General features: G+C 33.7%; 2 protein-coding genes and 1 long non-coding RNA gene across 3 annotated transcripts; 1 reads left to right on the forward strand and 2 right to left on the reverse strand.

Moving 5' to 3' along the window:
* Positions 1-537: 537 nt before the first annotated feature.
* On the reverse strand, positions 538-1,801 carry LOC123682968. Its single transcript, XR_006747923.1, has 2 exons — positions 1,261-1,801; positions 538-1,203 (listed from the first exon to the last, which is right to left on the reverse strand). It is a non-coding gene; the product is annotated as an uncharacterized LOC123682968 (long non-coding RNA).
* On the forward strand, positions 1,176-5,388 carry LOC123682967. The gene is made up of 2 exons (XM_045621826.1): positions 1,176-2,237; positions 4,006-5,388. Exons 1-2 carry the CDS (start codon positions 2,198-2,200, stop codon positions 5,016-5,018), a joined length of 1,053 nt encoding a protein of 350 aa, XP_045477782.1. The 5' UTR covers positions 1,176-2,197; the 3' UTR covers positions 5,019-5,388.
* A 3,071-nt stretch (positions 5,389-8,459) lies between these two features.
* LOC123682969 (vicilin-like seed storage protein At2g18540) lies at positions 8,460-15,123 on the reverse strand. Its single transcript, XM_045621827.1, has 8 exons — positions 14,837-15,123; positions 13,730-14,109; positions 12,623-12,743; positions 12,385-12,555; positions 11,242-11,363; positions 10,944-11,187; positions 10,656-10,820; positions 8,460-8,672 (listed from the first exon to the last, which is right to left on the reverse strand). Exons 1-8 carry the CDS (start codon positions 15,044-15,046, stop codon positions 8,505-8,507), a joined length of 1,581 nt encoding a protein of 526 aa, XP_045477783.1. The 5' UTR covers positions 15,047-15,123; the 3' UTR covers positions 8,460-8,504.
* Positions 15,124-15,552: the final 429 nt, after the last annotated feature.

Raw genomic sequence — 15,552 nt, forward strand, 5'->3', positions numbered from 1 at the left:
TCAGAAGAATACATACCTACCTACCAAAAAAAAAATAGGGGCACCATCGGAACTTAAAATTTTTTTCCCAGCTCTTTGAAAGAAGCTTCTTATTGCCGCAAATGAGCATACCAAGCTCCATCAAATTCAGGTAAAAAATTTCCGTGTATTTTTTTTTAATGATTTTTACACCCTGACTACAGGAAAACATTGAGGATGCTTGAAGGAAAAAAATCTTATTTTACAAAAAGTTTATTAACAGTTATTATAATTGAAGGCTTTGGTTCTGATAAACATTTTCCAATTCTTTGTTATCGAGTTATTAGATTTTTGGTATAATTTCCAAACTACAAACTTCGAAACTAGTATGTTGAATAATCAACATAATTTGATACTATAGTATCGCATATGTGTGAAGTTGATGTTCTTCTCTATCTATAAAGATAGAGAAGAACATCAACTTCACACATATGCGATACTATAGTATCAAATTAGGAGAGGAAAAAATATTGTACAGCATGCTTTCTTGACAAGACAGGTTCAAAATAGAAACACAACGAAATAAAAACATATATTTTATCAAAAATTTTCCACGAAATAAAATCAACAATAATAACTAACTATTAAGTTTTATGGAAACAATGTCGTTCTAAAATTTAACAAACAAAAAATAAATAAATAAAAATGAAATAAATAGTTTAGTTTTTGCAGAGTACCTATATGTAAGTTTGCTCATATTGCACATTTCTGGCAAATTGATATAAGAATTGTACAAGTTTTGAAACCATTTTTAATGAATGAAATTTCGGGTATTTGTGGAACTTCAAACAATACAATTTTCAATCACATCTAATAAAGTTACATGTTTCAAATATTACAGAGCAATCTATCAATAATAAAACTAAGAATGTTTTTTAGACGTTTAGAGTTATGTCCCACTCTAATCTAAATAGTTACTGAATTGGATAAGTAGTTAAATATTTTTTCCGAAGATTCGAAGGAGTTTGGTTATGTTGCACATTTCTGTCAAATCAATATAAGAATTGTACAAGTTTTGAAACCATTTGTAATGCATAAAATTTCGGGAATTTGTGACACTCCAAACAGTACAATTTTGCAATCACATCTAATAAATTAAGCAATTTATCACAGGAATTTGGACAGAAATAAATAATCAACTATGATTTTGCCAACGTTTCGGAACGTCTTGTTCTTTTTTCAAGGCTGAAAATAAAGCATTTATTAATCATAAATAGAAACATTAAACATTGGATTTCATACCTCATCATACAATTAATAAAATAAATATATTTAAAATAGTTAGTCAAAGTGAAGAATAAACAAACGGTTTCGACGTATGTCAGTCAGATTAAAAACAAAAATCGGAACTACATATGTTCTAGTGCGATGTATCATTGACAAATATTTTCAAATTTAGCCTCGCCTTATTCAACTATTCGAACCAGCAAATACACAGCACAAAAATAAAAACAAACACAAACACAAGAGGCGAACATCAATCTGGCGACGAACACGAAATTGCTATCCATTAGGATAGTGAATAGTACAGAACATCTAATAAAGTTATCTCAAATATTAACAGAGCAATCTATCAATAATACATCTAAGAATGTTTTTTCAGTCGTTTAGAGTCACTCTAATCTAAATAATTACCGAAAGGTAAAAGTTCATCAATGAAAAAAATGAACCGACGTAAAATCCGGCCAGTTCGGCGGACATTTCCACACCTGGCGCCGGCGAAAAATCCACACAGGCCGGACCTGACGCAGTGGAAAACATCGGTAGATTAGGGGTATATCCTATATCTGAACGAGCACCTGCCAAAAGTCTACATTCCAAGCCCAGCACGACTGTAACTTCTCACACTCCCAGTCCGGAGACGAGACTGCTGGCGCCAATGCACGGCGCCTACGATCCGCCTTCAACCTTTTACAACACAATATCCATGTCGACTTAGTGTTCTTTGGACCTTCGCGTTGGTAACTTGGTCGTAAATCGGCCTCTCTGCTGGAACGTCGACTCTCTCATCATCATTCTGAAACAATACGCGAAGTGCAACATCTGGTCGGCTCCGCTCGATTTCTGGTCCACCGATTCCGGATAGAAGCAACGTGAAATGTGCTGAGGAAAAGTTCGAACTTGGAAACGTGAAAATTGGACTGTTACTTGTGATATTTTAAATGCATTTTCTTGTATTATGACGTATGGTTTAAGGACACTAAGTTGTTTATCAGAAGGTAAGAACGCTCTTGACATTATTTGTTTCAACAAGTTCGCTCGAATCCGATAAATTTTATATACTCATTTCGCGATAAATCAAAACGTACAAGTCTTTTGAAACAAGAGTGCAGTAAAAAGTGCAATTAATTTTGTTTTTCCATTTCTTCACAATTGAATGAAAACTTGATTGTTTTTATCATCCTGGTAATTGAATGTTGACATAAAATTTTGGTGGAACAAGTCATTAGGAATAAACTAATGGAATTTCTTTATCAATGTTGAACGTTATAGTGTTATGATTATCAATAAATAATGCAGCTAAGAATTTTGATAACGATCGATGAACAATAGAAAATTAAATTGTAAAGCAATTCTGATACAGTACATTCCGAAAGAACAATGCGTATTTTGCAGTAATAATACCAATACTCTATAACTATGAAATGTAAGGGAAAGTTATGCATGTATTTGAAAATTATTTATTGATTGATTGTATTTTTGATCTTTTTATCTTTGAATTTCGAATTATTCAATAATTCGGAGTTTATTAATCGATACCGGATATGAACTAATTCAAACCGAATAAATCTCATGGAGACTTGTTTCATAGATATATTTTTTGGTGATTCTAAAAACTTTGTATTTCATGAAAACCAAAATATTGTTCGTATCGGAATAAAATTTCCCAGTAATTCCGATTTGCTATTCTTGAGAATTCAATATTCGAAAATACTTGCCCAATCCAAAACATTTAGGGAAAAAAATTAAATTATTACAATACATATTTTCAAACGATTTTCAAAAATCGACTTCAGTACTCAGGTCGATATGAAGAAGGTTTTATCGAAAGGATAATGCATCATTTGTAAAGAGGAAATCATTGGTGGCTCAAAAAGATTTCTTAATATTTTAGACAAAAATGAGTCATCATTGCAAAATTCAATGCAACACTTCAGACACTCTTTGTTCGAAATTTTATTCGTCGAAAGAATCCTTAACAACGAAATAAATAAAAAATGCAGGCTAATATAAGTTCATTTTAAACAATCAATTCCAGTACTCAGGGTGTTCCTAAATTGGAGGTGCAAAGGAAACTGAGAGATTCCTTGGATAATTTCAAGAATAAAAGTCCTATAAACATGGGCCCGCAAACGCTTTGTTTTCGAGATACAGGGTGATTCTTGTAGTCCTACTTTTTTGTGTGATTATATCAGTTGATCGAATCTAAATCAATCTTCGGTATATATTGGGTAAATAAGTACCAAAACCTATTATCAGTTTATTCATCTCAGCTTACTAAGTGGATCTTCATAATAATTTGGATTTTCCTGAGGATTACTAGATAATTATTTGAACGTTATTTCTCGAAATCGGTAGCAGATACGACAAAATTACAAGGAACCAAAAATTTTAGTTTCTTTTTACATTTTTATAAACTACTCGTGTTCCAGAAAAAATAACACCCTAAACATTTACATTGAAAATTAGCACATCACATGATGAAAACTTCAAATTGGAATATCTATGCGGATTCAAGTTGAATATCTTGAAAAGTGAAGGTGTTATGAGAAAAAAAACTTGAACTCAACACCTGTATCTCGAAAACAAAGACTTTGCGAGCCGATGTTCATAGGACTTTTTTTCTCAAAATGATCCGAGAAATCTGTTTCGTTTGTACCTCCAATTTAGGATTCTATAAATAATGAAATGCTGTTATTATTCTATAACAAACTGAAATATTAATCATAAAAAATTTTCACTAAACCATTCTCTTTAATTTTCCAGATACCATCATGTCGAAGGCACGTGACGTCGACTTCGGCTCCGCAGAAGAAGAAGAATTCTTCGAGGACATCCACTCCCCCACAGACAATAGCGAGGACAGTGTCGAGGTGAAAGTCATCCCCATCTCCTCAAGAAACAAGAGAAAATGCTCCGAACCCCGCAAAGTGCCCGATAAGTTCACAGGACCCCTGAAAAAACGCATGTGTCTGAAGGTCCAGTCGGAAAAACTTTCGGAAAAACACAGTGAGAGTGCGCCCTTCCGGCCCTGGAGCCCCAAGGCGAAACCGGAAGCCAAAAGGCCGGAAGTTAACAATATAGTAGCGCCAGTTGTTAAATCGGAAAAACCTGACTGTGACTCGGTGATCGGACAAAGATTTGTGGTGCCTCGAATGCCAGTTTTACACCCTTACGGTTTTACCAACCCTGTGGACATACCTAGGATGACTAACGGGTATTTTAGGCCACCCTCACCTGTGAAATTCGACGCTGATGAACCAGTAGCTTTAATCAAGAAGTGCCAGAAGACTGAGATTAGTGTTAAGAAGGAAGTGGAGATAAGCTGTTCAAGTTCATCAAGGCAGGATATACCTAGGGTCCCTTTACACCCCCAAGCTTCTTGCATGTCTTCAATGGATACTGAAAGAATGATTTTAACAAGTTCTGAAACCTTTCCAGCTTTAAAAAGACCAGACAGCAACTGTGGGAAAAGAGAGCAAAGGAACTACAAGAATATGACAAGAGAACGAAGAATAGAAGCGAACGCTAGAGAAAGAACCAGAGTGCATACTATAAGTGCAGCATTCGACACTTTAAGAAAGTCCATACCTTCCTATTCCCACAACCAAAAACTTTCAAAATTATCTGTGTTAAGGATAGCGTGCTCGTATATAATGACCCTGTCCAATATAGTCAAGGACGATGATCCAGCCCAAGTAGCTGAAGGGGTGAATACGATCACCAAGACTATACAAAAAGAAGGAAAACTTCGCAAAAAACAGGATGACAACGATTGAACCATAAAAGCTTGAATCTCCACGTGCCATACTGCTACTGGTCGATGTTGAACATTTCGAGTATTCCTAGAAAATAACGTTAATGTAGATAAGATACGAATTATGTGAATCTCCAAGTGCCAAATTGAGGATATTTCCTATAGTCCGTGAAGGAAGATAATAAAGTGACAATAATGATGTCTAAGTTCAAAATCTGGTCGAATAGAACGTTGTTCCTATATTTGTATTGTGTAAATTTCCAAAAATACTCAAACTATTTTGGATAGAGTCTTGCCAAAAGTTCTGTGAAATTGTATATAGATATATCGATATTGTAAATACTGAATTGAAATTTTATTTATTTATAAATATATACAGGTTGATGTTAAAATGTGTTTCATTTCGGTAATTCAGGGGAGTAATAATTATTAGTGGAAAGTAATTTATTAACACGTTTCTTCAATCAGGTGTTAATTCATCTATCAGAAGATTAGGTGACAATGACATTGTGAAATTTCTTCAGATCAAATATATTTTCTCCTCGATTTTCTCGAATATTTTAATAGTACGCTTCAAAATTTTTTAAAATGTATTATATTACGTAGAAAGTGATAGGAATCATTGAGAGAACTTGAAATGAATAGCATCCTATGATTATGGGGTGTTGAAAAAATAGCCCTCATAACTGCGAACGATTGAAGCCAAATATTTTATTCATGTACAGGCTGTTCCAAATTCGATTCCCACTGAAAGCATCTCGAAATATATAAGAATTAGAGAAAAAATCTTCAAGGTGCCCTGAACTCTTTTTTTTTCACCGCGATGGACTTCTAGACGTTTATGGATACCTGATCGTAATTTTGTGCTGAAAATTTGTATATTGGGGCTTGAGACAATGATCTTTCTCCCGAAAATATTTTCAGACCTCTACAACTTCTGATTATACCGGAAATAGACTACTACTTTCCTAATTCAAATGACACCCCTAGTATATTATTGCGTCTTTGAATAGCTTATTTGATGACTATTTCAGTCATATGCCATAACTGAACAGTTCATGAGTGAATGGGATTCTCATGAAAAAAAAAGGTGGCGATGAGGACCCATATTTTTTAGATATTTGTGCAGACCAAGTTTTCTTCGGAAAAATCTTTTTCATTTTGGGTTCTTTCATTATAATACTGTTTGGACCAAAAACGTATAGGTTGTTTATGAGAAGAACATGAACTTAAACAACTCAAATGCGTCAAAACTCAAGATATTCAAAACAAAACCTTTACTTTTTATTATTTCAGTTATTTCTACGTATTAAAGATTTAGCCATAATAGTTTCGGACGTATAACATTTTATTTAGAATTCGAAACAAATATGCTAGTTTACGTATGTGTAGAAATTTGAAAACGTTAAAAAAAATTGGTGCGAATTCACAGCTTTTCTGGAGAATTATAACAATATTTCATTTATTCTTCAGGATCGAGAACTTGATAGCAAAAATTATAGAATCATCTTCCGACAACTTGACGATATACAATTAATTAGGAAATAGTTACTATCAGATTTCTACCACCACTAAAGAAGTCATAGGTCGAAATTGTTCAACTTTGGAGTGATGAAACATAGAAAATGTATTTGTGTTATTATGTTTTATGTATTTAATTCATTCATTATGAATCAGTCTTATTATTTGAAAGAAATGAATGATAAAAAAATTTCAACATTGTAACATTTAGGTCTGTTTCTGTATTGATAGAATAATCAATGTCTATCGGTGTGTATTTTTCATTGTTACAATATTCTAAGGTGGTCTTCGGATAATCATATAATGTTATCTCTGATTCCCATCAGTCCGGTTAATAGACACTTGATTGACAATTAATTATGTTGTTTTGGCAGGCACCAAAGAAGAAAGAGATGTATGTACCTATCTTATTTTTGATTACACAGTGAAGTTGAACGTTCGAAGAAGGATGACTACTATTTTACAAGCTTCGTTTCATTCTTAGGAAGAAAGAATACGAATTCTGCATAGATCTATAATTGAAAAAAACGTTATAAGTATTGTCATGAAAATTGGTACGAAAATTGATGCATCCCAATGATTTTCACTTTAGTTGGAATCAATAAAAACAATTCATTTCTGAAAAACTAAAACAAATAAATTAATAGAATAAGAAAACTGCAAGTTTTATACAACAGTGAATTAGTCCTATTTCGAAAAACTTTCAAGGTGAATATTCTATGATAAACATCAGTGCGTGTAGTTTTGATATGTGGATTAAAGTCGTCTAAAAAAAATTAAATTTTTCAAATATTTCAGCCGAGAATAACAACAATAATAAAGATGAAGTCATCCTTGAGTTCAATTCTGTCCCTCCAATTGTAAAATACATATAGAACGGAAAAACGTTTGTGGCCAAATCTGGCCATTAATTTGGGGGTTCGAAAATTTGAATCCGAACGAGATGAAATTTTTCAATAACATTCAGAAAAAAAATTCAAATTTCATGCGAGATTTTATCGAAAGAAAACATAACAGTGATAACAGATCTGGCCGAGTTGAGTTTTTGCGTGTATTTATGAAATAATTTCAAGCTTCATGCAATAATATTTCATATTGATCGCTGCACCAGAACTATAAAATATTCAACCTGAATGTTGAAAGAGTTTGTTGATTCAATTTGTATTTTTTTTTTAATTCTTCTATACATTCTAAAAAGTAATAATAAAGGTTGTTCGCTGGGAATTTTTTCGAATGATTCAAAGCTTTTATTAATGGAAATAACGAAAGTACCTATGATTAGTAGATATTATCTGAAGTGAGGGCATTATATCTTATGTACAAACCTACATACATCTGGCAGGAAAATCAGCAAGATTATTTTGAAATCAACAAAACTCTATCTCAATCATCTGGTAAATACATTTTTGATTGGAAGAATTTAAGTGCATGTGTACTTAACTGGCTACGAATGAATGGTCTATTTCTATGTCCTGATAAGGAGCAACTCCTGATAAAATGTAGTATGGGCTTCAAGTAATACTTGTATCAGAGCTATCTATGCTGTAATATCTCAAATGAATTTTAAGTAGAGGCAGAAAACTGCTTTGTTGGGCTTCAAGTATTACTTGTACCAGAGCTATCTATGCTGTAATATCTCAAATAAATTTTAAGTAGAGGCAGAAAACTGCTTTTTTGGGCTTCAAGTATTACTTGTACCAGAGCTATCTATGCTGTAATATCTCAAATAAATTTTAAGTAGAGGCAGAAAACTGCTTAGTTGTTTTCAGTGAAGCTACCATCTGCTGGTTATCGCCGGGAGCTTCATTATACCGTCATCGGCTTCTTCTCAACATGAATTCACTTCCAAAAAATTCCATAGATGTCACTAGCAGTATTGAATAGTTATTCAAATATGGAAATGAAGAACCCTTCGCAAAAAAAGACTAGTAACAGAAGCCTATCCAAAAAAATAGTATATTGAAAAATGTCAAAAAAACATATATCGTTAGTCAATACAAAAACAATCTTGGACGCCTGCAGATTCGTTCTTATTGGGGCAAATTCTTCTAGTTATCTTCGGAAGTTTAATACCTTTTTCTGTTTTATTCTCTTCAGAGTTCGATCCACCAATTTTTGATTTCCTTGGCAGTAGTCCGTGTTTCTTTTTGTACTCCTGAAATATTGATTAATTGAATTCCTTTGAGTATCCCTATCTGATTATTGTTATGTTTCAATTTCCAAAATTATGCAGATTGAACTGAAGGTCAAAGTAAATGCTAAATATAAATAATCTCAAACATAAAGTTTTCTTTCAGGTGTTTCTAGGATATGTGATACATTCTCAATATCGAATTCAAAATTATAATAAAAATTTGACAGAGCGAGCGCAGTCAATCTCTCACTTCCCATTGTACTTCCTACATAGGCATACAACTTTGCTTCTGCCGTTTTTTCCGAAATTCGAAGCTTTACTGTGAAAAACTGGTTATACATTTATGATTCAAAGTATTGTCCATCGCTGGCCACTAATTTCTCTCATATTTCATCTTCTCCATAAGACCGGAAGTGCTGGCTAGCCAGGCCGTGTGCCATTGATCGAAACAAGTGATAGTCCGAGAGAGCAACGTCTGCACGACCACTTTCGCAACATGGGGTCGAGCATTGTTATGCTGTAAAATCATTTTATCATGTCTTTCGTTTTATTGCTGCCGTTTGTCTTTCAATGCTCGACTTACACACATCAATTGCGTTCGATAACGACCACCTGTAATTGTTTCAGTCGGTTTCAACAACTCATAATACACTACGCTTAGCTGATCCCACCAAATACTGAGTATGACGTTGGAACCGTGTATATTCGGTTTGGCCGTCGACGTGGAAGCATGGCTGGGATATCCCCATAATTTGCTGTGCTTGGGATTATCGTGAGGGACACAGTTTTCGTCTCCAATCCCAATGTGATTCAGAAATCCATTCCGTCTTTTGAGTGCAAACAGCTGTCCACAAGCAAACAAAAGCCGTTCAACATATCTCGGTTTCAATTCGAACGGCAATCAATTTTCTTGTTCCTGAATGACCTTTAAGCGTTTTGAAATAGCTTGTTGCGTCACTCCCAATGATACTGCCAATTCTTGATGCGTTCGACACGAGTCTTGATCAAGTAATGCCTTCAATTCTGCATCTTCGAAAAACTTCTCTCTTCCATTGATATGCTGGTCTTCGTCATCAAAATAACCCATCTTCCACTAATAGGGTCCTCACCATATGTATTTGAGAGCATTCGATGAGCTTCAGCCGCAGATTTCTTCATTTTAAACCACAAAATTACAATCTCCCGAAAATGACCAGAATTTGGCTCCTAAGCAGACATTTTTAATCCAGAATAACTTTATGATGCAGACAAAAATCGACTAATATTTCGACGACGTTGTGTTTACAAACAGCTGAACTTATTGTATAACTATAACATCTACGATCTATTTATCTCGACTACCGCTACAGCCATCTATTTCAAAACGGCGGACGCAGAGTTGTACACCTATAAATACGTTTTCATTTTTTTATTTCATTGGCTATTTCTAAATCTATTTCAAATAATTTTTTAATGCAGTTGAAGAGTTATTACCATACTACGATCAATCAAACACATGAAGGATGATAACACAGATAGATGTTTGAGAAATATGTTACTCAATCGCAAATTTTGACGCATGATTTTTCTATTGCTTCGGAACCTTTTTCGATTAGCATAATTGCTTATTTTTTCATGACCGAGCAATCCCAGCATCCATCGGCAACTTCATCGGCTCTAGGAAATATTATTGTAGGAAGTGTTCAAAATCATGATAGTTGATACGACGAAATAAGAATATTTCTTTGTATCATGCTGTTCAGCTTATGAACTATTACCTGGTAACCATAAAATTCAAATTTTGTTGATTTTGATTTCATTGAAGTTCATTAGAACAGCTTTGATATGTGCAAACACCTAACCCACAAATGCTGTTTATCAAAAATAACATTAGTTTCCAAGGATACTACCTGAATATTTCGGTTTGAAATGATAATATGATTAATATGTTATACTTATTCTAGTTTCTAAGTTCTCACAACTATTCTCGAACTTGAAAGAGATTGAATAAATCAAAATAATTACCAATATCGCCGATTCTATCGGATAAGTAGATTTTCCAGCAGCCTTCTGTTTCGCTAACATCTCTGCACCGTACTCTAGGAACATCTGATCTTTTTCTGGGAAATCATTCCATTTGAAAGCATCCTCTATTGCCTGTTTTTCAGCCCTCAGTTGGTCATTTCCTTTCTGAAAAATCATAATCAACTTGAAGGACAAGGTGAAACTAATTATTTATTTTTTGTAAATCTCATAGTGATGGTTTCAATCGTTCTATCTGAAATATTCCAAATTATTTCGCATTTCACAAACCACTTGCTCGTCTAATAACGCTCTGTAGTTTTTCATTTTCTTTTTCCGATCTTCTTCCCTCTGTTCCTCTTCTTTCTTACAAATTTCAATCAGTTTTATTCTGTTCATCATTTCCCATTTACGTCCCTCCTTTTCTATGTCTTCCTTGTCTTTTGCCTTTTGGATAGCATTGTCAAAGTTTTCTTTTCTTTCTTTGAGGAGCCTAGCCTGATATTGTTCACGTTTTCGTCTTGCGAAATTCTCCCTGTAAAAATGTCATTATTCAAAAAAATTCGGCCTTACGCATTGAAAGGATTACACTTCTTCTTTTTCGGCTATTGCGTTGGCTATTAGTTGATCCTCATTGGAGACCAGCTGCTTCTGAATCTCTTCGAGCTTACGAAAGGCGATGTCTTGAAAATCTAGCCGCTTTTGTATATCCTATTGAAGGTAACAAAGTTATTGCAAATCGTGAACTGTTGATGTTTTACGCTGTCCAATCACAAACAGCGTTTTCTTCAAATGTGGTAGATTTTGGCTTTCATACTAAATAAGTTTTCAAACATTTGTGTTTTAATTCAATATAACATGCATTCCTTAAGGATATGTGAAAGAATATTGAATGAGAAAATTTCAAATTGCTAACAACATAACTGCCATAGGCGTTTTTATTATAAAGACGGACAATTAAGTTTAGTTTGAGCGCGCGTGAAAGATGGACAATAGTAAGGAGGAAATACGCTGTATTTTACAGCTTTTCTGCGATAAAGGCGAAAATGCAGGCCAGGCGGCTGAATATATAAATAGTGTTTATGGTCATGATACTTTAAAAATCAATCACGCGCCATTTTGGTTTCGTCCATTCCGTTCCGGTAATTTCGGAGTCAAAGATGCACCATGCACTGGAAGGCCAATTTTCTAAAATGTCGTTAAAATGATGGATACTGTCGAGTATGACCGTCATGTAAGCACTTTTTCAATTTCCCAAGAGCTAAAAATTACACAAAAAACTGTTTGGAACCATTTGCTCAAGACTGGTCTCAAGAAGCTGATGGACCACACAAGTTAATGCAAAAAACCTCATGGACCGAACTTCCATCTGCGAATCTCAACAAAATCGTCCCATTTTTGAAGCGCTTTGTTACTGGTGATGAAAAGTGGATCACTGACGACAACGTCAAGCTGAAACGGTCGTGGTTGAAACGCGGTGAGCCGGCGCAAACGGTGGCCAAGCTAGGATTGACGGTTAGGAAGGTTTTGCTGTTTGTTTGGTGGGAATGGCAGGGAATTTCCTACTATAAGCTGCTCCCGTACGGCTCAACTGTAAACTGTATTGTCAACAATTGAACCATCTGATGGAGTAAAAGTAGTACGTTTCGATAATTTCTTCAGTCAAAATATGACGTTGTTATTGTACATTTGAAAAAAAGGTACTATCACTATAAGATTAGGTATGGCCTACATTCTTTCTCATCTTTTCTCGTTGACAATTGATTTGAGTTCTGGTATCCTTATATATCTCACAAACTGTTTCCAATTCAGCGGCTTCTTTTTCTTGTACTTGATGTTTCCTTTTGGCTTCATCCCTGCTATCTTGCAATATCTTCAAGGAACAACGCTTCGCCTTGATGAACTGTGAAAAATGAAGAAACAAATTGAATTTGGACAAAATTTAAAGAGTTAAGTAGAATACGGATTACATCATCTTCTGCGTTCTTGCGGATTATTGCCATTTCTTGTAATTGTTTGGCGTTGTCCGATTTCTCATTTTCAAGCTTGGTTTTCTCTTCTTCTTCTCGGAGTTTCTGCTTATGTGCCATTCTTAAAGAAATATGAACAAAATATGTTAGTATCTGATTTCACCTCTCCAGTATTATATTATTGTTGTTATTCGAACAATTTTGTAGCTTTTGAGAGCTCGTTAAATTATTTCATCATTATACAGGGTTAGAACTATGCAGAGTGATAATACAGGGATATCGAAAACCGTTAGAAATACAGGGTGGCTAAAATTACAAAAAAGTTGCTATATTTAGGGATGAGTGTATCGGTTTGAACAAATCTAAAATATCTCCAATGGTTCCCGAGATATCTCGAAAGAACTTAAAATCGAGATTTTCTTTTTTTCTGTATTTCATCATTTGTTTTTAGAGATAACATCTCGAAATTCGGTTTGTAGCTATTATCCAATATGGAGGTTCTAATGGTATCTGATTTTGTCTGTTTCCCATTGTTTCAGAGATGCGATAGTCAATTTGTTTTTTATGATTGGTTTTCCTTATGGGGTGATAAAAAAAATTATGAATTCAACAATGTATTACACTCTACACAAAATATTGAGTCTAGCTACCCAAATTTGAACTTCATTATTTATTTTATTAACAAGTAGTTTTTTTGACAGTTGATATGTGAAACCACGAGTTTTTTTAATTATTTAGAATAATTTCTACAGACATTGCCAATTGTACGCGATTGTAGAGCGTTGGTATCAGCATGATTATGTAATTAATAGAACGTTAATTATCAAACAGGATTCAGGTTTTTATGTTATGATTTCACATAACAACTGAACAAAGTAACAAGTTATTTGACAATTCTGGCACCAGCCTATTACTTAAACAAAAAAATAAAAAGGAAGTTCAAATTTTCGTAGCTAGACTCGATATTTCTGTGAAGTGTGATACATTGTAATATTGTATCACAATGTCTCGCTGAATAATATATGTGTTTTTTTTATTTTTAAATTGTATCTTCACTATTGGAAAACCCCACTTACGAATCTACAGCTGTTTCGATTTATAACTTACTGTTCTCTCACGAAATTTGCATTATTTATTGCTGCAGTTCTCTTCTTACATGTTTCTATAAGAGTATTCTCTTTGAATTCCTTATCTTCCCTGATTATTTGCTGTTCGAACTGCCTCCAATCTTCATCTATCTTTTCCTTCTCTCTTTTTTTATGTTCGATAAATTTATCGTTAGTGTACAAACAATCAGAAAAAAGCACGCTTGAATTGATTTCTCGCTGGGAACCTCTCATCATAAAAATTTTCTGTTTAATTTCTTCATTGTAACGCTTTCGGTCTTCAGCTTGGGTTTTTAAGACTTTGAAGTACTGTTCCACACGATCGTCAGCTTTCTGAGCTAATTTTTGTTGACGGGCTTCTTCCTTCTTCTTCCTCAAATTCTATGTAACAGAATTACCGTATGATTGAATAGCAGAATAATACACCAACAGAATCAAAGAAAAACAGAATAATAGATTTAAAACAGATTAGACAAAAGGAGGATAACCATAATAATTGAACTCATAATCATTCAATTGTTATACTATCATATACAGTATGATTCTCAAATGATACAAAAGTTTCTAACATATCCCGTATATCCATCCACATATTTATCTCATTTATATCTTTTTTTTAGTTTTTATATAAATTATTTTCATATCAGAATTCGTCATAAGTAGGGTTTGTGAATTGGTTGGAGGACCTACTGCTCAGTTATCATTCATTTTTCGATTTTTTTTTCTGTTTTTATCTACCTTTTTTCTAAAAGTTGAACTTTCACCGATCTATGAGGAAAATGATCTATTAAAAAAGAAGTTATTGAAAATTAGAGAACGACTGAAATTATCATCGCTTTCGAAAATAAATCACTTAATGTTTTTAAGAAATAATAAACTCTCTAAAACTTGAATTCCGAAAACATTGACAAATTTGACCTAATAGAAGATGGTATAAAGAACCTTTTCTGGTGAAGGCATATCTATTATTTTATGGTAATCTTATCCAATATTCGATAACGGATTGGAACTATGAGAAAAAAAATCTCATCAGTATCATCAAATTTCATGATCGAAATTCATAATTTCATTTATATTTTCAATTCTGAGAAACTCGAACACTACCTACTTCTACAGAGTTATCCCATTGAGATGTCATTGCTTTTGTTGCATCTCTTAGATATTTCCTGTGAGCAGCTTCTTTCTCCAGATCTTCTTTGAGCCTTTCTTTTCTGTCTAGATGACCAGTTATTCTCTCAAATACTTTTCTGCTTGCATGGAGAGCTAGCTTGTGTTCTCCACCAGGTCGTCCTTTTTCTGAATAATATCTCGTTTCCATTATGAAAAAATCAACAAAAATACAACAAACAAATAGAAGCTGACTGATACTGAGTGACAAGTTGTCACCATAGACTAATGGTTCCAAAATGAAATTCGCGGTACCCTCAGAGTAACATTCTATGGTGGTATCTAATCATCAAAGTAAGTATCGATTTTTTGTAGTTTTGGAGAAATCATCGAATAACGTCAGATCTTCAAAAAAAACAAAATAACTCTGAGTGATTTTGGTATTGAAGCTGAATTTATGACCTTCGTAGAAATCTAAAGGATTATTTCAAATTCGAAATACAAATTGATATTTTTAACCTGAACACTGAGGAATAATGAGTCCGGTCCTGGAATATTGAAATAATTAATATCTCTCTACAATTCCAAGTTGCAATAAATTCCGCAGGTCAGTTTGGTTCTGATGGTGGTTTTATTATTTCCATAAATATGAAAACTCACCCTGAAGCTTTCTGAGGAAAGACAGAAATTAATGCGTACAGCCCTAGTCGTACTCTA

Source organism: Harmonia axyridis, chromosome 6, assembly GCF_914767665.1.
Source record: "Harmonia axyridis chromosome 6, icHarAxyr1.1, whole genome shotgun sequence".
NCBI classification, from domain to species: Eukaryota; Metazoa; Arthropoda; class Insecta; order Coleoptera; family Coccinellidae; genus Harmonia; species Harmonia axyridis.